The sequence below is a fragment of the Hippoglossus hippoglossus genome, chromosome 7, assembly GCF_009819705.1.
Source record: "Hippoglossus hippoglossus isolate fHipHip1 chromosome 7, fHipHip1.pri, whole genome shotgun sequence".
NCBI classification, from domain to species: domain Eukaryota; kingdom Metazoa; phylum Chordata; class Actinopteri; order Pleuronectiformes; family Pleuronectidae; genus Hippoglossus; species Hippoglossus hippoglossus.
In genome coordinates this window covers 3,951,682-3,969,065 of record NC_047157.1, presented here as the reverse complement: position 1 = coordinate 3,969,065, position 17,384 = coordinate 3,951,682, and the positions used below count along the sequence as shown (strand labels likewise).

The following is a 17,384-nucleotide window of genomic DNA, read 5'->3' as shown; positions in this document are numbered from 1 at the left end:
CTTTATCTGACAGAGCTTTATCAGCGTGAGTGCCTGCATAGAGTTTCAGATTGTTTATAGCGATTTAGTTACTTGTAAAAGAGATTGAAAGTAATTACGTTTTCCAGAGCGGGTGCCATTTTGTGTCTAGTGCTACTTGGCACAGGTAAAAGTCTTTGTAAAATAGATCAAACTCAGAGGCGATCTGGAGGAAACAAGACGCACAGTGTCCTCATTGCTCCTCTTACCTGATTAGGTCACAGTTTTGTGACTGAGGTCCTCAGCCTTGAGACCCCAAAGATTTAACAGTGTATCTATTGCAGCAAAATCAGAGACAGAAGAAGAAACCATTTTTTTTTAAAGTGGGGAGTTCAGGCATCCAGAGGGCGCTTGGAGGAGAACCGGTGCTCCATATCAAAAGGGGAGGGTTGAGGTGGTTCAGGTTTCTAGGATGCCTAATGGGCGCCTTGCCTCGGAGGTCTAGGTATAACCAACCGGGAAGTGACCCAACCGAGTCTCTTCCCGGTTGGAGAATTAGAGAAGGTAAGTTGTCTGTGGCCACCACATGCAAAACTATTCCCTTTTTGGGGGTTGTCCTGCTTTAGCCTCTCTTCTTTATTATTATTATTATTATTATTATTATTATTATTATTATTATTATTATTATTATTATTATGTATTTTCGAGGGGCATGTGTTGGGAGTGGGGTGGTCTGACTAACTGCAATAACTGTCATGTCTCTTTGCTATGTATCAATGTGAGATGTTAGAAAGGGAAATGTGTTGGAAAAAAATAAATGCACCAGAAATGCACCTGCGTCTCGGCTCTCAGATGGACACACGTGCCGTAACACCGATGACACACTCCATAACAGCAGGTGGTGTTGTTAGTCACTTCACCATAAACCACAACAAATGGTATGTTACCTACAGAGCTAAGGTGCATACTAGCAGCCACCAGACTGTATTTCCCATGGTAGGTATATGGACTGCAACTTTAGTGGAACATTTTCACAGGTTGGGTAACTCACTGCCTGACCGATGCTTGTCTGCCCTGCTGAGGGAGGATTAGTCACTCAGTCAAGCTGCATCTATGTGGGCAGTGACCTTGAACTGAAAGAATTTTAAACAGTAACACTTTTGTAACCCCTGAGACTCTGGCCTTGTAGGTTCTCAGAGGTCAGAATAGTTTTCAGATGTTTCCATGCTGTATATTGCCCATTGAGATTAGTTTTCTTACACAAGTAAACACACAAACACACACACATCTCTCCATGTAGTGTCACTCCCCGTTGTCAAAACAGCCAGAGTGCATGGGGGACCCTCCGCAACAGCAGGTCACCTCGTGAACCAGCTTATCCTGTGTCTTTCACACACACACACACACACACACACACACACACACACACACACACACACACACACACACACACACACACACACACACAAACAGTATATGCACAAACAAACACGCACTTATAAAATTGTTACGGGAGATTTCCTCTTTGTCAGAGCATCTACTGTCTCCAGACTCTGCTGTGATTTATTGATTGTTCTCATCTTTACATTAAGTGGAAAAATAACAGGCTTATGCGATTTCTATAGACGTCTGTTATGGGGAAATGTTTCCAGCTGGGCTGACAATTAGTCATTGTCATGTAAAAGCAATGGATTGACAAAAAAAGACCGGACGTGGTGGACTCTGCTGCTGATGATGGGGGTCATAATGATCACACAAACTACCTTCAAAGATACTTTCCACACCAGGTGATGCCACGGTCCCTTTTGCTTTGTAGAGTCCACCTCACATAATGACTTCTAATTTCAGACAGCGTAGGTCAGAACACCGAGGACTCTGACGACCTTCTCAGTCTATGTCAAGGATGTGCATTGTAAACAAAGCCGGGGAGATTGGCCTAATCATTTATACCACCTATGACTTTCACAGCGACACCATTTGTCTTGGGGAGCAGTGGGGACAGCCTTAAAAATATAGCCTTTTTTTTGTCAACGAGGGCTGCTGAGCTCAGAGTATTACGCAACTATCTTGTAGGGCAGCTACACACTATAATCAGGACGAATTTTCACTCAATTTATACCTACCAAAAATCATGGGCACAAACATCATAATCCTGAACCGGGAAGCAACTCCAAGCGGATGTTACTTGTACAGCTGCGACTAAAACAACAATACATTTCAAACTCACTTCCAGCTCGCTCTGCAAAACCTAAGCCAATTACTACATGACTACATCCATAGTTCCATAGCCAGCTGACGACGTCAGTCCTCCTCCATGTTTGTTTTTCCTCTGAAGTCACATTTAATCATGCATGTTTCTGACAAACGGCAAGTGTGTTGTCTTACATTCTGGCCAAATCATCTAATGTGTGCGTTCTGAAGATTATTAGTGGTTATATCTGTCATTATGTCTTTGGTCTCCCACATTTTTTAAATCAGTGAACAGTTGAAAATCTGTTGCTGCTCACTCACAGGCTCTTTACTACAAGCCACAAAACATCCGCATAATGATGATTTCATTACTGATTATTTTCTCGAGTGATGCGTACCTTGTTTATTCGGTAGTCTTGGAAATCACACTTTTTCCAGAGACCAAGTAACCCCAGTTTGTGTCTCTCATGTATAATCATGATGTTCTCATTACAGAGCCCAAGGATTTTTGTAGCAAAATAAATACCATCTATAAAACACCCAAAAGGTAATTTATCAACATTTGCTGCTTTTCTAAAGCCATTTCCAAAATACTCTGACTCTTCCAAACATCTGGATGAAAAAGTAATCATTCTGCTGCACAGTGACGTGATTCAACACTTTCCTCGAGGTGCAAATGTTTCTATTATTAATTCCAGCAGTCAGAAATGACAAATCTTTATTTTTAACATACTAAATAATAAAATTATGCAAGAGAGTAGATGAATATTATTGTCCAAGAGAAATAAATGCATACAGAATAAAGAGATTACTTTATTATAAGAGGAATTTGGTAAATCAATGTACACCTATATCAACCTGATTTTGAACATTTACATTTTGGGTCACATTTACCTACTAATTCTACAGCTGTCTGTATGTGGAACACATATTGCGTGAACCATTCATCTATTCGGCCTCACACTTGGCATGTGTATGGTAAATTGCTATAGAAAGTGCAGTCAGTGGGGGGTGGGGCAGTGTGCCTTCAGTCTGAGGACCAAGTTGAACATGTCTTCTACATCTGTGGATAAATTACAGCAGTGGTCGGAAAATGGGTCAGAATCAGTGCCAGATCATTTAGATAATTGGACTATTTGTATGTCACCTTAGTGGACTGACAGACATTCAAGTGAGGTGCAGGTGCTGATCTCAATTATGGCAACAACATTCATACAACCACTTCCTCTTTAGCAAGTTGTCTTCAAAGTAAAAGCACTGAGTATGATTCCCTGCTCTGATGTTTAGTATGGCACCGTGAAATTACAGAGGTTTTATTTTGAAAAGTTGTGAACTTGGCTGAGTCCATCGCTTAACAGGCCTCTGATATAGCCAAAATGCAATGCATGAAAAAAAAATAACATCAGTTTAGTAAATCATTCAAACTATATAAACCAAACACATGGACAGTAAAAAAAAAGTTAATTTTGTTTAATTTTATGAAAAAGATTGATGATAAATCTTCACTGAAGATAAACCAGGTAGGATGAACAACTTCAATCTGCACCATAGACTGATTATAAAAAGCTCTGCACACAAAAAGTAAAAAGTGACAGTATATTGTAGAACTGTTTGAGGAGGACTCACTAAAGACAAGGAATAATTCTGAGGTAGCTCCAGACCATTAGCACAGGACAAGAAAAAAAGCTAAGTAAGAACAAGCACTACGCTTATTGTACAAATTGAGCAAGGAAGTAAACTACTGCATCTTATGTCTGGCTGCCACCTTTGTTTGGATATGGAGGCAGAGTTGCAACTTAGGAAACAGGCCGGCTGTTTCTTTTAATGTCTTTTATCCAGATGGTTAGAAGAGGCTTCTGGAAGCACACTCACATCAAGTGTGTGTCAAGTGTGATAGGGGAACATAAACTGGCGTCAGAGAGGACTGTAAAACCAAGTAACCCAAATATAGTCGCTTTTACCACAAGGTAATAAAGCATGGAACACATTCAATAAGCTGAAACCATCAAATTAATAGGGTTAGGGTTGAAAGATGTTTTAAAATCCAGATTAGTTGTGCATCCATACACAAACAGATTCCTGATTATTCAGCTCCACCTGCAGCTATGGAACGAGGCCGTTTCACACAACATCCCACCTGTGGCGCCCTGCGTGCCGCTGTAACTTTGCGCACCTTTCGCGTCATAGCCGGATGTTTTCCCTTTGATTTAAGTGGTTTTGTGTTGAAACAATTTGTTTCTCCTCATATTAAAAACCAAGGCCCAGATCGTTTCCTATGGGTTCAGCATGTTGTTTGATTAGTTAAGGGAGTCGACCTCGTTCATTTGCTGGAAGAAATTAACCTGCAATGAAACTGAATTACTCACAGCTCGCTGGTTTAATTTGTGTTAATACACCGAATTACAGATAACAAAGCTTACTCAAATCAACGTTATGTGCGAAGGATTAGATTTGGTTTATTCCAATAGTTTCCGATGAAAATCCACATATGTCCGCGCGCAAAAATCGAGTTGTCGAGAGAGATTTCACGCTTAAAGCTGCATAAACTCCTATGAGGCACTAAGACACAAGTGGGAAAACAACTGCTATCAACACACACCTGCCTACTGATTGTGGCTGGAGACCCCCAGAGTCATATTAACATTTTCCACCTTAAACCGTATTGGTGCGTAAAGAGCAGCCGAGGAGACGTATGCGTAAAACCTCGAAACAAACCAGTGATAGGACTTTCCTCCGACACTCACCTGCAGAACATACTTCATGGTGAGAGGGGAGACGATAGCGGTGCATATCTTCTCGCCTTTGAGCATCACTTGGCCCATGGTGAAGAGCATCGGTGTGGCGAGCGCGAAGGATGCGAGCCACATGGCGCTGATCAGCTTCTTGGTGCGGCTGCGGGACATGATGCTCTTGGCTTTGAACGGATGGCAGATGGCCATGTAGCGCTCCACGCTCAGGCTGGCGATGTTTAGCGCGGTGGCGTAGGAGCAGCCGTCCCGGAGGAAGTAGTAGCCCCTGCACACTGCGTCTCCGAATACCCACGGGTGGTGGAACCATATGAAGTTATAGAGCTCGATGGGCATGGAGAGGACCAGGATCAGCAGGTCGGACACGGCGAGGCTGGCCAGGTGGTAGTGCACAGTGCTCTGGAGGTTCTGCAGGGTCTTTTTGGTCAGCAGTGTGTACAGGGTGATGGAGTTCCCCATACAGCCCACAGCGAACAGAGCTACGTAGAGGACAGTGACTATAACCTTAGAGTAAATGTCCGTGTTTACTTCCAGGTCTTCCTCCTCGGATTTGGAAGCGGCGGAGCTGTTATCAAGTGGAGACAGTGAGTTATTCCCAAAGAGTCTCTGCGCCAGCGCGCCCCAGCCGGCCAGATCGCGCTCCGAGAGCGTGCAGTTTACATCCATTTGCGCCTTTATGTGTGGAAGCGTAGGAACGGAAAATATCACAGAGTAGGCATTTGACGATTTTCACTGGGTCATCAACAGGAATGAAACGGGTTCAGTGTCTGGAAGTCGGAGGAGAGCAGCTTTAATACTTGGCACGACAGGAGGCGTGCTCGCTATTGGCGCTGCTTCGATGACGCACAGCCATTCAGTGAGTGGAGCCCTCGTCATTTTGTCCCTTCGTGATTTACCTTGGAAATCAAGAATAACGCAAAGGACCAAAAATCGAACATTTCAAATCTCTCTCTCTCTCTCTCCCCTCCTCCCCCTCCTCCTCCAACAATGCAGAAGTGCATATAGAGAAATGGTGTTCAGTGACAGCTGGAGACAACAGTACAGTATATGAACTCGTGCCCAAGGCTGCGGTGTCTTCAGTGCTGATGTTCCAGTGTCAGTAAGGAGAACTATTGTCAATGGACAGACAGAGAGGAAATGCCACTCTTACTTCGCAACTGCTGCCAGTGCAAGGAGCAATGCATAAGCACACAGACACACACAGACACACACACACACACACACACACACACATTAAAAGCATGTATGTGTTTACCTGCTGTAGTATTAATGTGGTCTCAGCATGGCATCAACAACCTGTTGCTAACGTTCATCACACTGTGAGGAAACACCCTCTTGCATTTGCATAACACTCACAGAGTTCAGTGTCACAGAGGAATAAAACCATACAGAGTTACTCAAACTGTCAGCTGGTTTAGTTCAGGGAAAGGATGTCTTTTTTTAACTGATGTTTTTTTTTCCTATCTCACTCACTTCCTAAATGTGGTGGGCCAGTGAGGTGTTGGAGGGGAGAGAAGATAAAAACATATTCATTCAATTTGTTTTCCCCCTCAAGTACATTTTGTTGGAATCAGAGAATGTTTCAGGATCCACAAACAAAAACAAGATCAATAATGTGATGATGATGCTGATGATGTGTGAATAAATGATGGGGCTCACATATTCTCCAAAACTAACCCAGCACGCATTGGTTTGTCAGTGATCATGGGGTATTTTCCCAGTTTGTGTATCTGTGTGTGTGGTTCTCCTCAGAACCACATAAGGTTTAGAATAACCATAACTGGCTACTTTTGATGAATTCATCTTAATTGTTATTTAATATATATCTCTGTGGGCTACTGCTACGCACAGTATGTGTTTACATTTGTGTTGGGGTAAATGAGAGATACACAGGATTCATGAAGGAGTCACATCAACCAGACTTATATGTTTAGCATGAGTCACACAAGAAGAACAGATGACATGTCTTGGTATATTTGCAGTCAAAGATCAGGGGCCTGTAATACAAAGCAGAATTTGTGGTTACCGGGGTAACTTCATGTTTAATTCAGACTTTACAGTCCGTTGCAACTCATTCACCTGAGTCCTGTTCTGCCAGAGGTGTCTTCCAGTTAATGAGGTTTTTTTCTCTCCACAGTCGCCAAATTGCTGCTCATTGTGGGAGCTGTTTGGTTTTTCTAAAAAGAATTTAAGGTTAAAATTTAAGGTAAACCTTCTATGTAAAGTGCCTTGAGATACTGTATATTATGATTTGGCGCAATACAAATACAATTGAATTGAATTCACTTCTTATCGGGGTGAATCACCATGGTAACCTATGCTGAACGGCTAACCTGCAGGTTAAGTTCGAGATCAGAGATCAAACCATAGAGAAGCACCACCCACTGATCATTCAGCTCATTTGAAACCACAGTTCTGAGAGGATCCTGTGGAGCTGAGTCTCTGAGGAGGACAAAGGTCCTCAGAGACCCACAGAATCCTTTGACCTACTCTGATGACTGTCTTAATGAAAGATATGGATCCTCATCAGAGGGGATGATAAACCTTTGTCAGCTGCTGGAGCCGAACATAACCGACCTGACACGCAGGAGCAACGTGCTCACAGTATCACAGCCTGTCTGCATCGATCTACAGTTCTTTACTTGTGGAAGTTACTTGTTCCCCAGTGCGTGATGCTGGTGTATATTTTTTATTTGCTCCCAGCAGAGCTTGAACCCACCAGGGTTGCACCTGAAAGAATACGATTTTTATTCTTAACTATCACACACACAATGAGAATACATGTACATAATGCATCAATGTAATAAAAGCAAAGATACATTTATAGTCAGATGCACTCTTGCCCTAATGATAGGACAGTTTTACTCTTGACCTACACACATTCACAAAATCAGTGAGTTATTTTCCAGCTGTCCTTCCTGCCTTTAGCAGCTGTAACCGTGCTTCTTTGAATCTGGATAATGTGTTTGTACTTTTCTAATATAATAGTTTGAGCCTCGTTTGTGAAATATTCAGCTCCATGTCACTATTTCACTAGTTCATCTCTCATGTCAACCTTTCACTAATATTTTGAGATTTATGAGTTACAGATGCTGACAAATTTGTATGTATCTGGAAATTAACATATTCTGGCTGTAAGGAAACATAACATTCGACTTGGATGATTATTTTTGGATAGACATACATATTTATACATAATCATGTATGTCACACTTTGAAACAGCGTTACAAATATAACAGTCCAGAAAAAACATTAAGGAATTACAAAGGCTTGAGCAGGCCCGCAGTCCAAATATAAGTGAACCGTTGCACTAACAATTGAAATTCTTTCACTTGGTTTTCACCTGACAGCAGCAGTGTAAGACAAATCGTCCCTTTGGCCCAAACACTGAAGATCTGCTATCTGATCCGAATTCCTCATTTGCAGTCATTTCCTTTTGCAGCTTAAAGCATACAAGTCAGGCCCAGAACATATACAGTTAATGTACACATCTTACAGGAAAACGCAGAACGAAAGGGGAAACTAAATGCACCAAAACTACAGACTAACGATAAAACAATAATAGCCCTTTTTTTTAATCAGAAAACACTTTCCTGTTCTACTGTTTGTTTTTCATTAGAAACACAAAACCACAAACTTACAGGGGCACTTCAGGGGCCAATCAGATTTCAGTTGGGGCCAGTGACCCCCTGGATCTGCCCCTTTAAGTTTTATACTCGTTGTCTTGAGGTACTCAGAAATGTTGTTTTTTTTTTAAGTCACAAATTTACTAGGATATAAAATATTTTTTGTCAAGGAACTATCTGGAGTTGATGACCTAATAAACCTACTTTGCAGTCAGATTTATCAAAAAGCTGTGATTTTAATCAAGAATATGGACGATAGGATAGAAGATGTAGCCAATGCTTGAAGTCGTATTATTGTTTTTGTTCGTTTTTTGGTTGGCCTTGACTTCAGTCCATTCACAGGTTTCTTTATAATGTCTATAACTGAAAAATGAGGAGAGGACTTCTACCTTACTGCTCCTGCCTTGCTGGTTTCGTACATTCTCACACAATTATGTATTTCCACCCAAGCTGTTGTTGATTGTGGATTGAAATTTCTTTTTAAACAGTTTTTCTGAATCAACCACCTCAAAATCCTACAAGACTCTCTTTGGAGAACTGGTGTTCATGGAAGCAACAATGTCCCATCTGTTAAGTTTAATGCAGTTTTATTTTGTTTTGGCCTTGAGACATTAGGAGATACTTGTGTCTTTAAGTAATATAGATGGTATTTTTATTAGTTTGTCAACTTTGTGCAGGCACCTCAGGAGTCTGCAGTTGTTCAGACGGAAAGACCATTCCGATCTGCTGGACACTGCGGTTTTCCACAAGGATCAGTTGAACCAATAGGGCTTGCTTCACGGATATAAGATGATGTGTCTGACATGCGTTCAGGCCAGCTACGTGGAGTCTCAAGAGACAATCATGCCTTTGCTGAAAATACTGGATCCCCACGGAGTGCAACTGAGACGCCGGAATCACCTTCGGCGACGTTTGTATCAGAATCCAGGTCCGAATTTTTTATGGCACATAGATTCATATGATAAACTCAAACCATATGGGATCTGCATCAATGTTGCAATAGACAGGTTTTCACGAATGGTCGTATGGCTACATACATACTCTACAAGTAGTGGTCCAAAGAAAGAAATGGGTCCTGTGCCTCTATCGCGCTGTTCTCTCTCAGTTCCAGATCTTCCGTGTCTCGTCGTCATCACAGTCCCGCTGCCCGCTTACTAGAACTGCTGCGGACATTGGGGAAGAGAAGGAAACACCCCGAGTCACGGGCACACACAAATGCAGGCACACACACACGTCAAGTTTCCTCGGTACAGCTCCGTGGGGCGCCGCTGTAGTTTTTCTTGGTGGGTGAGAGAGGGGTGTCTTCTCAGATAGATTTGAATCTGAAAACAAACTATCTAAAGCTGTCCGACAACTTCAGTTGACAGTATTTGCCTCTGAGATGTAGGGGAGTAGAAGAATAAAGTTGCACAAAATAGCTTAAATGCAAATACTTAAGTAAAGTACAAGAACCTGAATTGTACTTTAAGTAGGCTACAGTAGTTCAGTACACGTAGTTAAATTCCCCCACTGCAGACAGTTGTGGTTGGGCTTGTGACAAAAATCCTCAAATATGAAGACTTATTCTTTTCACACACCGAAAGACAAAAAAACACTTTAATGAGTTAGTGCAAACTCATCTGCAAGAACAGCAGCTTTGGCGAGAGATGCAACCTTTTGTTGGTTCAGGTAAACTACGATCCGCTCTGGCAAACACTTTTTAAATTCTTCTAAAAGCATGAGCTCTTGCAGCTGCGCAAAATCCTTGGTTTTACTGGCCTGACACCATTTGTCAAAGAGGACGCCTTTCTCACACGCAAACTCCACATAAGTCTGGTTGACGTTTTTTTTTCCACAATTTCTAAATTTTTGTTGATATGCTTCAGGCACTAATTTGTAAGAATGTAACATGGTAGCCTTAACAGTATCATAATTCAAGCTCTGCTCGACTGTGAGGGTGGCACACACCTCCTGAGCTTTCCCTACTAATTTGCATTCAAGCAATAAAGACCAAACTGGTCCAAAAAGCACTCAAATGCACTGAAATACTCTGAACGGTGGCACCAGTGCAATGTGCCTGCTTACATCGAAGCTTTCTCAGGGGGAGTGTGCATGTTGCTGTGTGACAGGTGCATGGGGAGCGACTCCAGGCTGGCGTTCCAGCTCTAAAGCTCTCACCTTAAGGTGCATAGCCTCCACTTCTAACTCCCGATTTCTCATCTCCATTTCCCTGATGCGGAGCATGAGCCGGAGCTCCTCTCCCGACATCCCCGACGTAATGGAAGGATCTGCGGCAATGGGTGTGATGGGCGGCACGGGAGAATAACGTAAATTGACTCCCTTCTTTCTCCACTCCCAAGTACAACCAGTGCCACAGCAGATTTGCACTCCAAAACAGAGCTGATTTATTTGATAAATCAGGTAGAAAAAAAACGAGCACAGCCAAAATGATCTATAATATCAAACTAACTTACCTATGTCCAAAAGAAACAAAAGCAAAATACAGGGATCTTACTACCTACACAACAACAGGAGAAAAGAGTTACAAAACAAAAGGGCTCTCTTCCCCTTCAATTATCAGGACTGCTCCGAATACACAGGCTTCGAACAGAAAACACTGCATATAGCTATCATAACACCATTCGGATCAGATGGGATTCAGAAAACGAAGGCACAGTCGTGTTGGGACCCAGGAAAAAGACGAAGGCCAAGACTGGCATAGGCAGGTGACTTTTTAAAGTCATCTCCATCAGCCTATCCTCCAATCACCAGCCGGACCTGAAACTCAGACACAGGTAAAACACAGAGCAGGGTGAACAGCACCACCCCCAGGCAGGGAGGAAGCACAACAACACAAAAACACACCCAAATAGGATTTAACATGCATCCTTTTGAGGGTATATGCTATGAAACTTTTTCAAAAATCCCAGCTCTATTGTGGACAATAGAGAATTTGTTTTCCCTGCAGTTGGTTAGCCACGTTAACTGATTTTCTCACTTCCCCACTCTTTCCCTTATATTTAGAAAGAACTGCAAGGCTGTTGTTCACCTCTGGAACACTCACAGAATTCGCCCATGCAGAAATGCTGTGTCCCCAGGAGGACTCGCCGTCCGTGGTTCCCTGCTGCATGTGCACATTGCTCCTTCTAAAGTTTTCTTCCATAAAGGCTCATCCTGGACCTGCTTTGAATGTCATCCCCCTTGGCTTGCCTGCTGGTCTTTTATCCACCTGTGCAACCACACCAGTTCCCACTTTGCTGATTGTTGTTTCAGGGTTGGACAGGGTCTGTTTGGTTCAGTTTTCGCAATAAAAAAAAATCTTTAAGAAAACAGTTTTAAACATGCAGCCAATCAAAAATCCCATCATGCACGATGCCCCGTAGCTGATCTCATCCCAGCAGCGATGAGGAGGAGGGCCCTGCTGAGCCTGCCACCTTCCAATTAAACAGTAAGGGCTCCACTGATCATAATTAGGACTTGATTATTAATGGAAGTTTCAGTTAAAAAACAATGAACTGATTAGCATGTTATTCTAGGATTATTTAAATTTCAGAATTGGCCAGCTTTTCCCAAGAAGGAATGGAATGTGGCATTGATAAAGCAGGATATAACACCTGCTACCTGTCTCTACTTAGTTTGAATGATGCGATTCTCTCTGAGAAGTAGCCTGCACTGTCGTCCTTTTTCAGAATACTGTGTTTAGTTCAGTGAGTTGGTGTAGATGTAACAATATGTTCACTCTTGACTAAAAGGAAAGAGAGAGGGAGAAGCTTTTCACTTAAAATGCACAAATATTTTTGCACATCTTAATGTGGAGTAAAGACGATATCCCTACAACCCTCTTAATGCCGGCAGCAAAAATCCATTTAATTTCATTTGACTTTAAAATCTCTAGTAGCATCAGAGGGAGAGAGTTCACTTGTACAGAGAAGCAACACACTGCTCTACACATTGTAACAACTTTACGCACAAATGGTATTCATTTTTTTGCTAAGAAGTGGAAATTCCTTCATTATAGCTCACAGCTCTCTGATCGAGGTAGGCTAAGAAAAGTTCTTAATCAAGAGTAACATTTGGTGCACGGATAACCAGAATCCTGTCACCTGCACAGTTCATTAAAGCTTCCTTGTTCAATTTCCAAAGTTTGGCATAAAAAAAGGGTTAGCTACTTCAATTACTACAGATTATATCCCCTTGTTATGCATTATGTATAACAGCAGTTTGAATGAATGTAGTGAAAGTTGAAGTACTGACTGAAAGGCCAGTGACCTCCGATTCTGATGTAAATGCCAGGAATGGGAGTCCAATAATAACCCATTAATCCCAGTGCTATTGTCCATTAGGAGGCTGTCGCTGGTTACATCCACACTAAAACATTTTAGTGACATTGAAACACATCACTTTTGGAAACTCTGCGTTTGAGTCTGGAGGGACAGAAACAGACATGGGCCACGTCTGCCGCACAGATATACACATAGACAGACACAAGGGGAACCACAGGAAAACAGGGAAAGCTGAGGTCACGGCCATGGCCATAATATATAGCCTCTTACACAGTGCTGTCACTGGTGGTGGTAGATAGTGAGGATAGAGTTAAATGCACAGAACATCAGAAATAGTACGGGATCTCTTAATTATCATTGGATAATATTATTCAATTTTGCAGTGGTAAAAGACAATTAAAGACACAAATTAATTGTTATTATTATGTTTTTTTCCCGTATTTCATGGACATAAAAAGCACAATTTGTGTCTTGACCTTCTTAACCTTGTGCCTGGCGGTGATTGATATAATCCATCCTCCAAGAAAATTCGTAGAATAAAGGTTTTATGTTATTTCTCTCTCTCTGATTGATATAGCAGTGTGGCTAACTTAATCCCGGTGCGGAGGCAGCAATCCCCTGAGGGAATCCCCCAGAGAGGCGGATGACGTCAGACTCGACTGCAAGCTCTCACAGCACAGTCATAGTTGAACACATAGTGACACAAACATAGCAGGTCAAGCCAGATGAATGGATCAAACTTTCATCCAAGAGACTGGGGTTTAAATCTGTTGTATTTTTAGCTTGGTATTTAAATTTTTTTCCCTGAATGACAGGCACACAGACAGGACTAGCTGGTAAAGAGACAGACAGGGAAAGTAAACACTCTTTTCTCTTAATGTCCACCAGCTCACCGATGTGGCAGCCCAATCTTGATAACCAGTCTGACTTTGATTCACAATAATCTCTCAAAATCAGTCGCCTAGAAAATACCTCCCCTCCTCTTAGAAAAAAACCCTCACTCTCCTTTCAGGGAGTCTATATTGGTGGGGGGATGTTACATAAAACAAAGAAAAACAGCAAAATGTCAATTAGTTTAACAGATCAGCTCCACTGTGCATCTTAGTGTGCTCTGAAGCCATGTTAATCTTAAATCTGAGAAGAGTCCTGCACATAAGCATCGGTGGTGGAATGGCTAAGTTGTTGCTGTTCCTTCAATTAGTCCCTCAGTGACATCCACCTCTCGTTTCAGCTCTACGAATGGTTCCATCGCTACATGAATGATTAACCAGGGACTGTCTGTTGGTCAAGAAATGACAAGTAGGCCCAGCACTGAGCCCCCCCCCCATCATGAAAATCTCTCGACAGTGTCTTTCTGCTTCCACAATATCGATTTATCCAACAGTTGTGCGTGTCCTGAATAGTGGGTTTCATATTTCATACATGTAGCATAGGGAAAGCCCCAAGGTTGTGGGCTATTGATTCAAGTGTGCTGCGAAATTGGATGACACAGATGGGGTGTAAAGAAATATCAAAGTTGGACGTGACGCATATGGAAAGGTCAGGGTTAAGGGTCATATGTTAATATACACAGCAGTATATAGCTTACAGTTCAGCAGTGGATTCTTATACTAATTCTAATGAAAAACAAACAGGCTGCGAATTCGACAGAACAGATTCTGGGAGGCACAGGAAATTATGAGAGGAGCAATTAATGTCAGGACAGGGGGAAATCCTCAGTCTGCTCTAGTTCCTCAAGTGCGTCATTTAAAAAAAATGTTTTATTCACATTAGCCTAGAACTCATGTTGTGAGCATCGACAATGTTAACATCCAGGTAAAATATTAGTGAATCACATCTGTGGGGAACATTTTCTCAATAAAAAACATACTGAGACTAAAAATTACTCTACTTACACTAACAATGGTGATCCATGTCAGATGTACAGTGGTGACGTCACTGTAAGCCCTTCATTAACCAAGCCCTTCATCAAGCACTAAATGAAAATGAATGAGATAATTTCTTCATCAATCTAATTGTATAAGTATAGCCCATATTCAGAAATCACAATTTGTCTCAAAGGGCTTAACAAGGTGCGACATGCTGTGTCCTTGACCCTCAACAAGAGTCAGGAAGACCCCAGATAACAGTAGAAACCTCAGAGAGAGCCCCATGTGAGGGCTCCCTCTGTGTAACTGAGAACATCAACAAAATAACAGTATTTACAACATTGATTAGAAGAAACAGTTTGTGGGATAATGAAAAAGTGTGTTAATGTATTTGTACTGCATGATTTTGGCACAATTGAGTGATTCTTTGTGATATTTTATTATGGCTCAAATTGTGTGAAATCAATTAATTAGCCCTGCCCTTTTACTTTTGACCTCCTTATTTGATTATCAGTCTTGTCAGATTGTCGGTCATGTTATCATACTTGTTTGTGGATTTTGTGTGGATTTCTAACTGCTCCTGCTCCAACGATCTCTGTCCACAAAAGCGTTTTCACTCTGTATCTGTTTTAATCTCCGTCCATACTAACACACCTGAAAACGCATATCATGTGACCACTCATGCAAGGGCCTATTTCTCCATATCCTTGGAGTAACAGAGAATTGTCCCCCTCATTATCATTGCAAAGATAACTATAAAACTTAACATATTATAATGAAAGTACTTATGCTAGTTATAGATACTGCTTCTTCAATAAAACTCAATCTTATTAGTGATATTATCAACAGTTGTATAATTGTAATAATACAGAATTTAACTGCAATTCACAGCTGTCAGCAAAGACAACAGGTTCAGCAACACTTGTAATTGATTATCCATGTTGTGTTCTGCATTGGTAGTCGAGCGGCTCTAAAAGCTCGAGAGCAGCGTGGACACCAGATGTATCAGTAACAGAGTTGATGCGTTTTCAAGGCAAAACGTACAAGTGTAGATGCAGCCTCAGCAATCACATCATCCATGTTATTGCTGTGTACTAAGTGAACTAATGACAGTGAAGAGATGCTCCTCGACAAAAGCACAATGTCAGGACAGTGCAGAGCTCTGGGATCTGAATATGTGGGACTACAAATCAGCTTTATAAAAACTTAAGTAATTTAGTAAGTTCATCTGTGTTTCATAATCACATCAATAACATTTTAACAGAATAACAAGTATCACAGGGGCAATGTACAGTATGTTCCCCAATCAGACAATGTTAACTCTTTTATATAGTCAAAATAATGACATGTGAATGATTGGTTAATCTAAATGAGCCATAGATTGTGTCTCTTATCTTATTTATTGCATAGGTTTATGCAACATGCTGTCTGACTTCATAGTGGCATCATAATGACATAAAGAATGACATCATTCTTACTATATCTTCATAACTTAATTATCAATCAATAAAGGACTTTGGTTATGTCTATAATCCTATACGATGCAGAGATACATAGAGAAATGCATTTTTCAAGTATGCATGAAGTCATTTTCTGACATCTTTCATGATGTCTCTTAGGACATCATATGATTGGGAATCCTTTTCTGAGTAAGATTGAGATAATTTATTTTATTTGTGGCGACTATTTGTTTTTCTGACCATATTTTTGTTGATTTTGACCTTTGTTCATGTGTAGATAATACTATTTCCACTAAGATTAGTGACAATCCATCAACGCATTGTTGAATTATTTTGCACACACACACACACACACACACACACACACACACACACACTATTAAATTATTAAACACCAACACAAACACTTTTAATCGGAAGACTGTTTGAAAAGAGTTCCTTATGGTACAGAATTAGAGATGCTCTACTCAGATGTCTAACATAAAAAGACAGAATAAGTTATAACTGACCAGTCTGTCATGTGTAGAACTGTGTGGTCATTTTGTAGAAGCCTGGTGTCGTTTTCATGGTATTTAATGATAGTAAACACAGTGGACTCTCATTTGTAATAGCATTGTGCTCTGGTGCAGCCCATTATCATCATATGTGTCCTGCTGCCTTCAGATGGCTGCAGGGATTTAATGAACTGGAGGAGGATTTAACATTTAAAAAGCAGCTGTGGACAAGACAAATTGAAAAAATATTTTTTTTTTTGGGCTTGTGTGTGTGTTGTGCTGATGCATTGTCATGGTTATTGGACTGAGCGTTCAGGCAGGGGTGTCACCAGCTAGTTGTTTGACGTCTGTGCTCAATAGTGGTGTATTGCATAGCATGAGTCAATGTTTTTTCCCCCCTCTATTTATTCAACAGCGTGGTCAGTTGGAGAACGGAATTTAGTGCTTTCACATTGAGATTTTGTAATGCTCTCACTCAAAACTCTGCACTCACACTCAAATATACACTGCGAGTGTTTGGATTTCCTTCGCTCACGCTGATTCTGTGCGTGTGTGAAACAGCTTGTGGCAATCGACCTTGCCACGGGGTTCTCCCACACACAGCCAGAGACACACGGGTTGCTTTTACGCATCTTTATTAAACTACCAACATAAACTTCAATCAAACATAAATCAGACTGGCTGTCCAGCTCAGTCAGGGCGTCTCTCCAGTCTCAGAGTCTCAGAGTCTCAGCGTCTCTCCAGTCTCTCCAGTCTCTGAGTTCCTCCTGGGTTCATC

At 41.4% G+C, this 17,384-nt stretch overlaps 1 protein-coding gene across 1 annotated transcript in view; it reads right to left on the bottom strand.

The window, feature by feature from the left end:
• ntsr1 (neurotensin receptor 1 (high affinity)) overlaps nt 1-5,682 on the bottom strand; it is a 57,020-nt gene extending 51,338 nt beyond the window's left edge. The window contains exon 1 of the mRNA XM_034591312.1: nt 4,893-5,682. Coding sequence (XP_034447203.1) covers nt 4,893-5,561 — 669 coding nt within the window. The 5' untranslated portion in view covers nt 5,562-5,682. The remainder of the gene's footprint in view (nt 1-4,892) is intronic.
• Between the last annotated feature and the right edge of the window lie 11,702 nt (nt 5,683-17,384).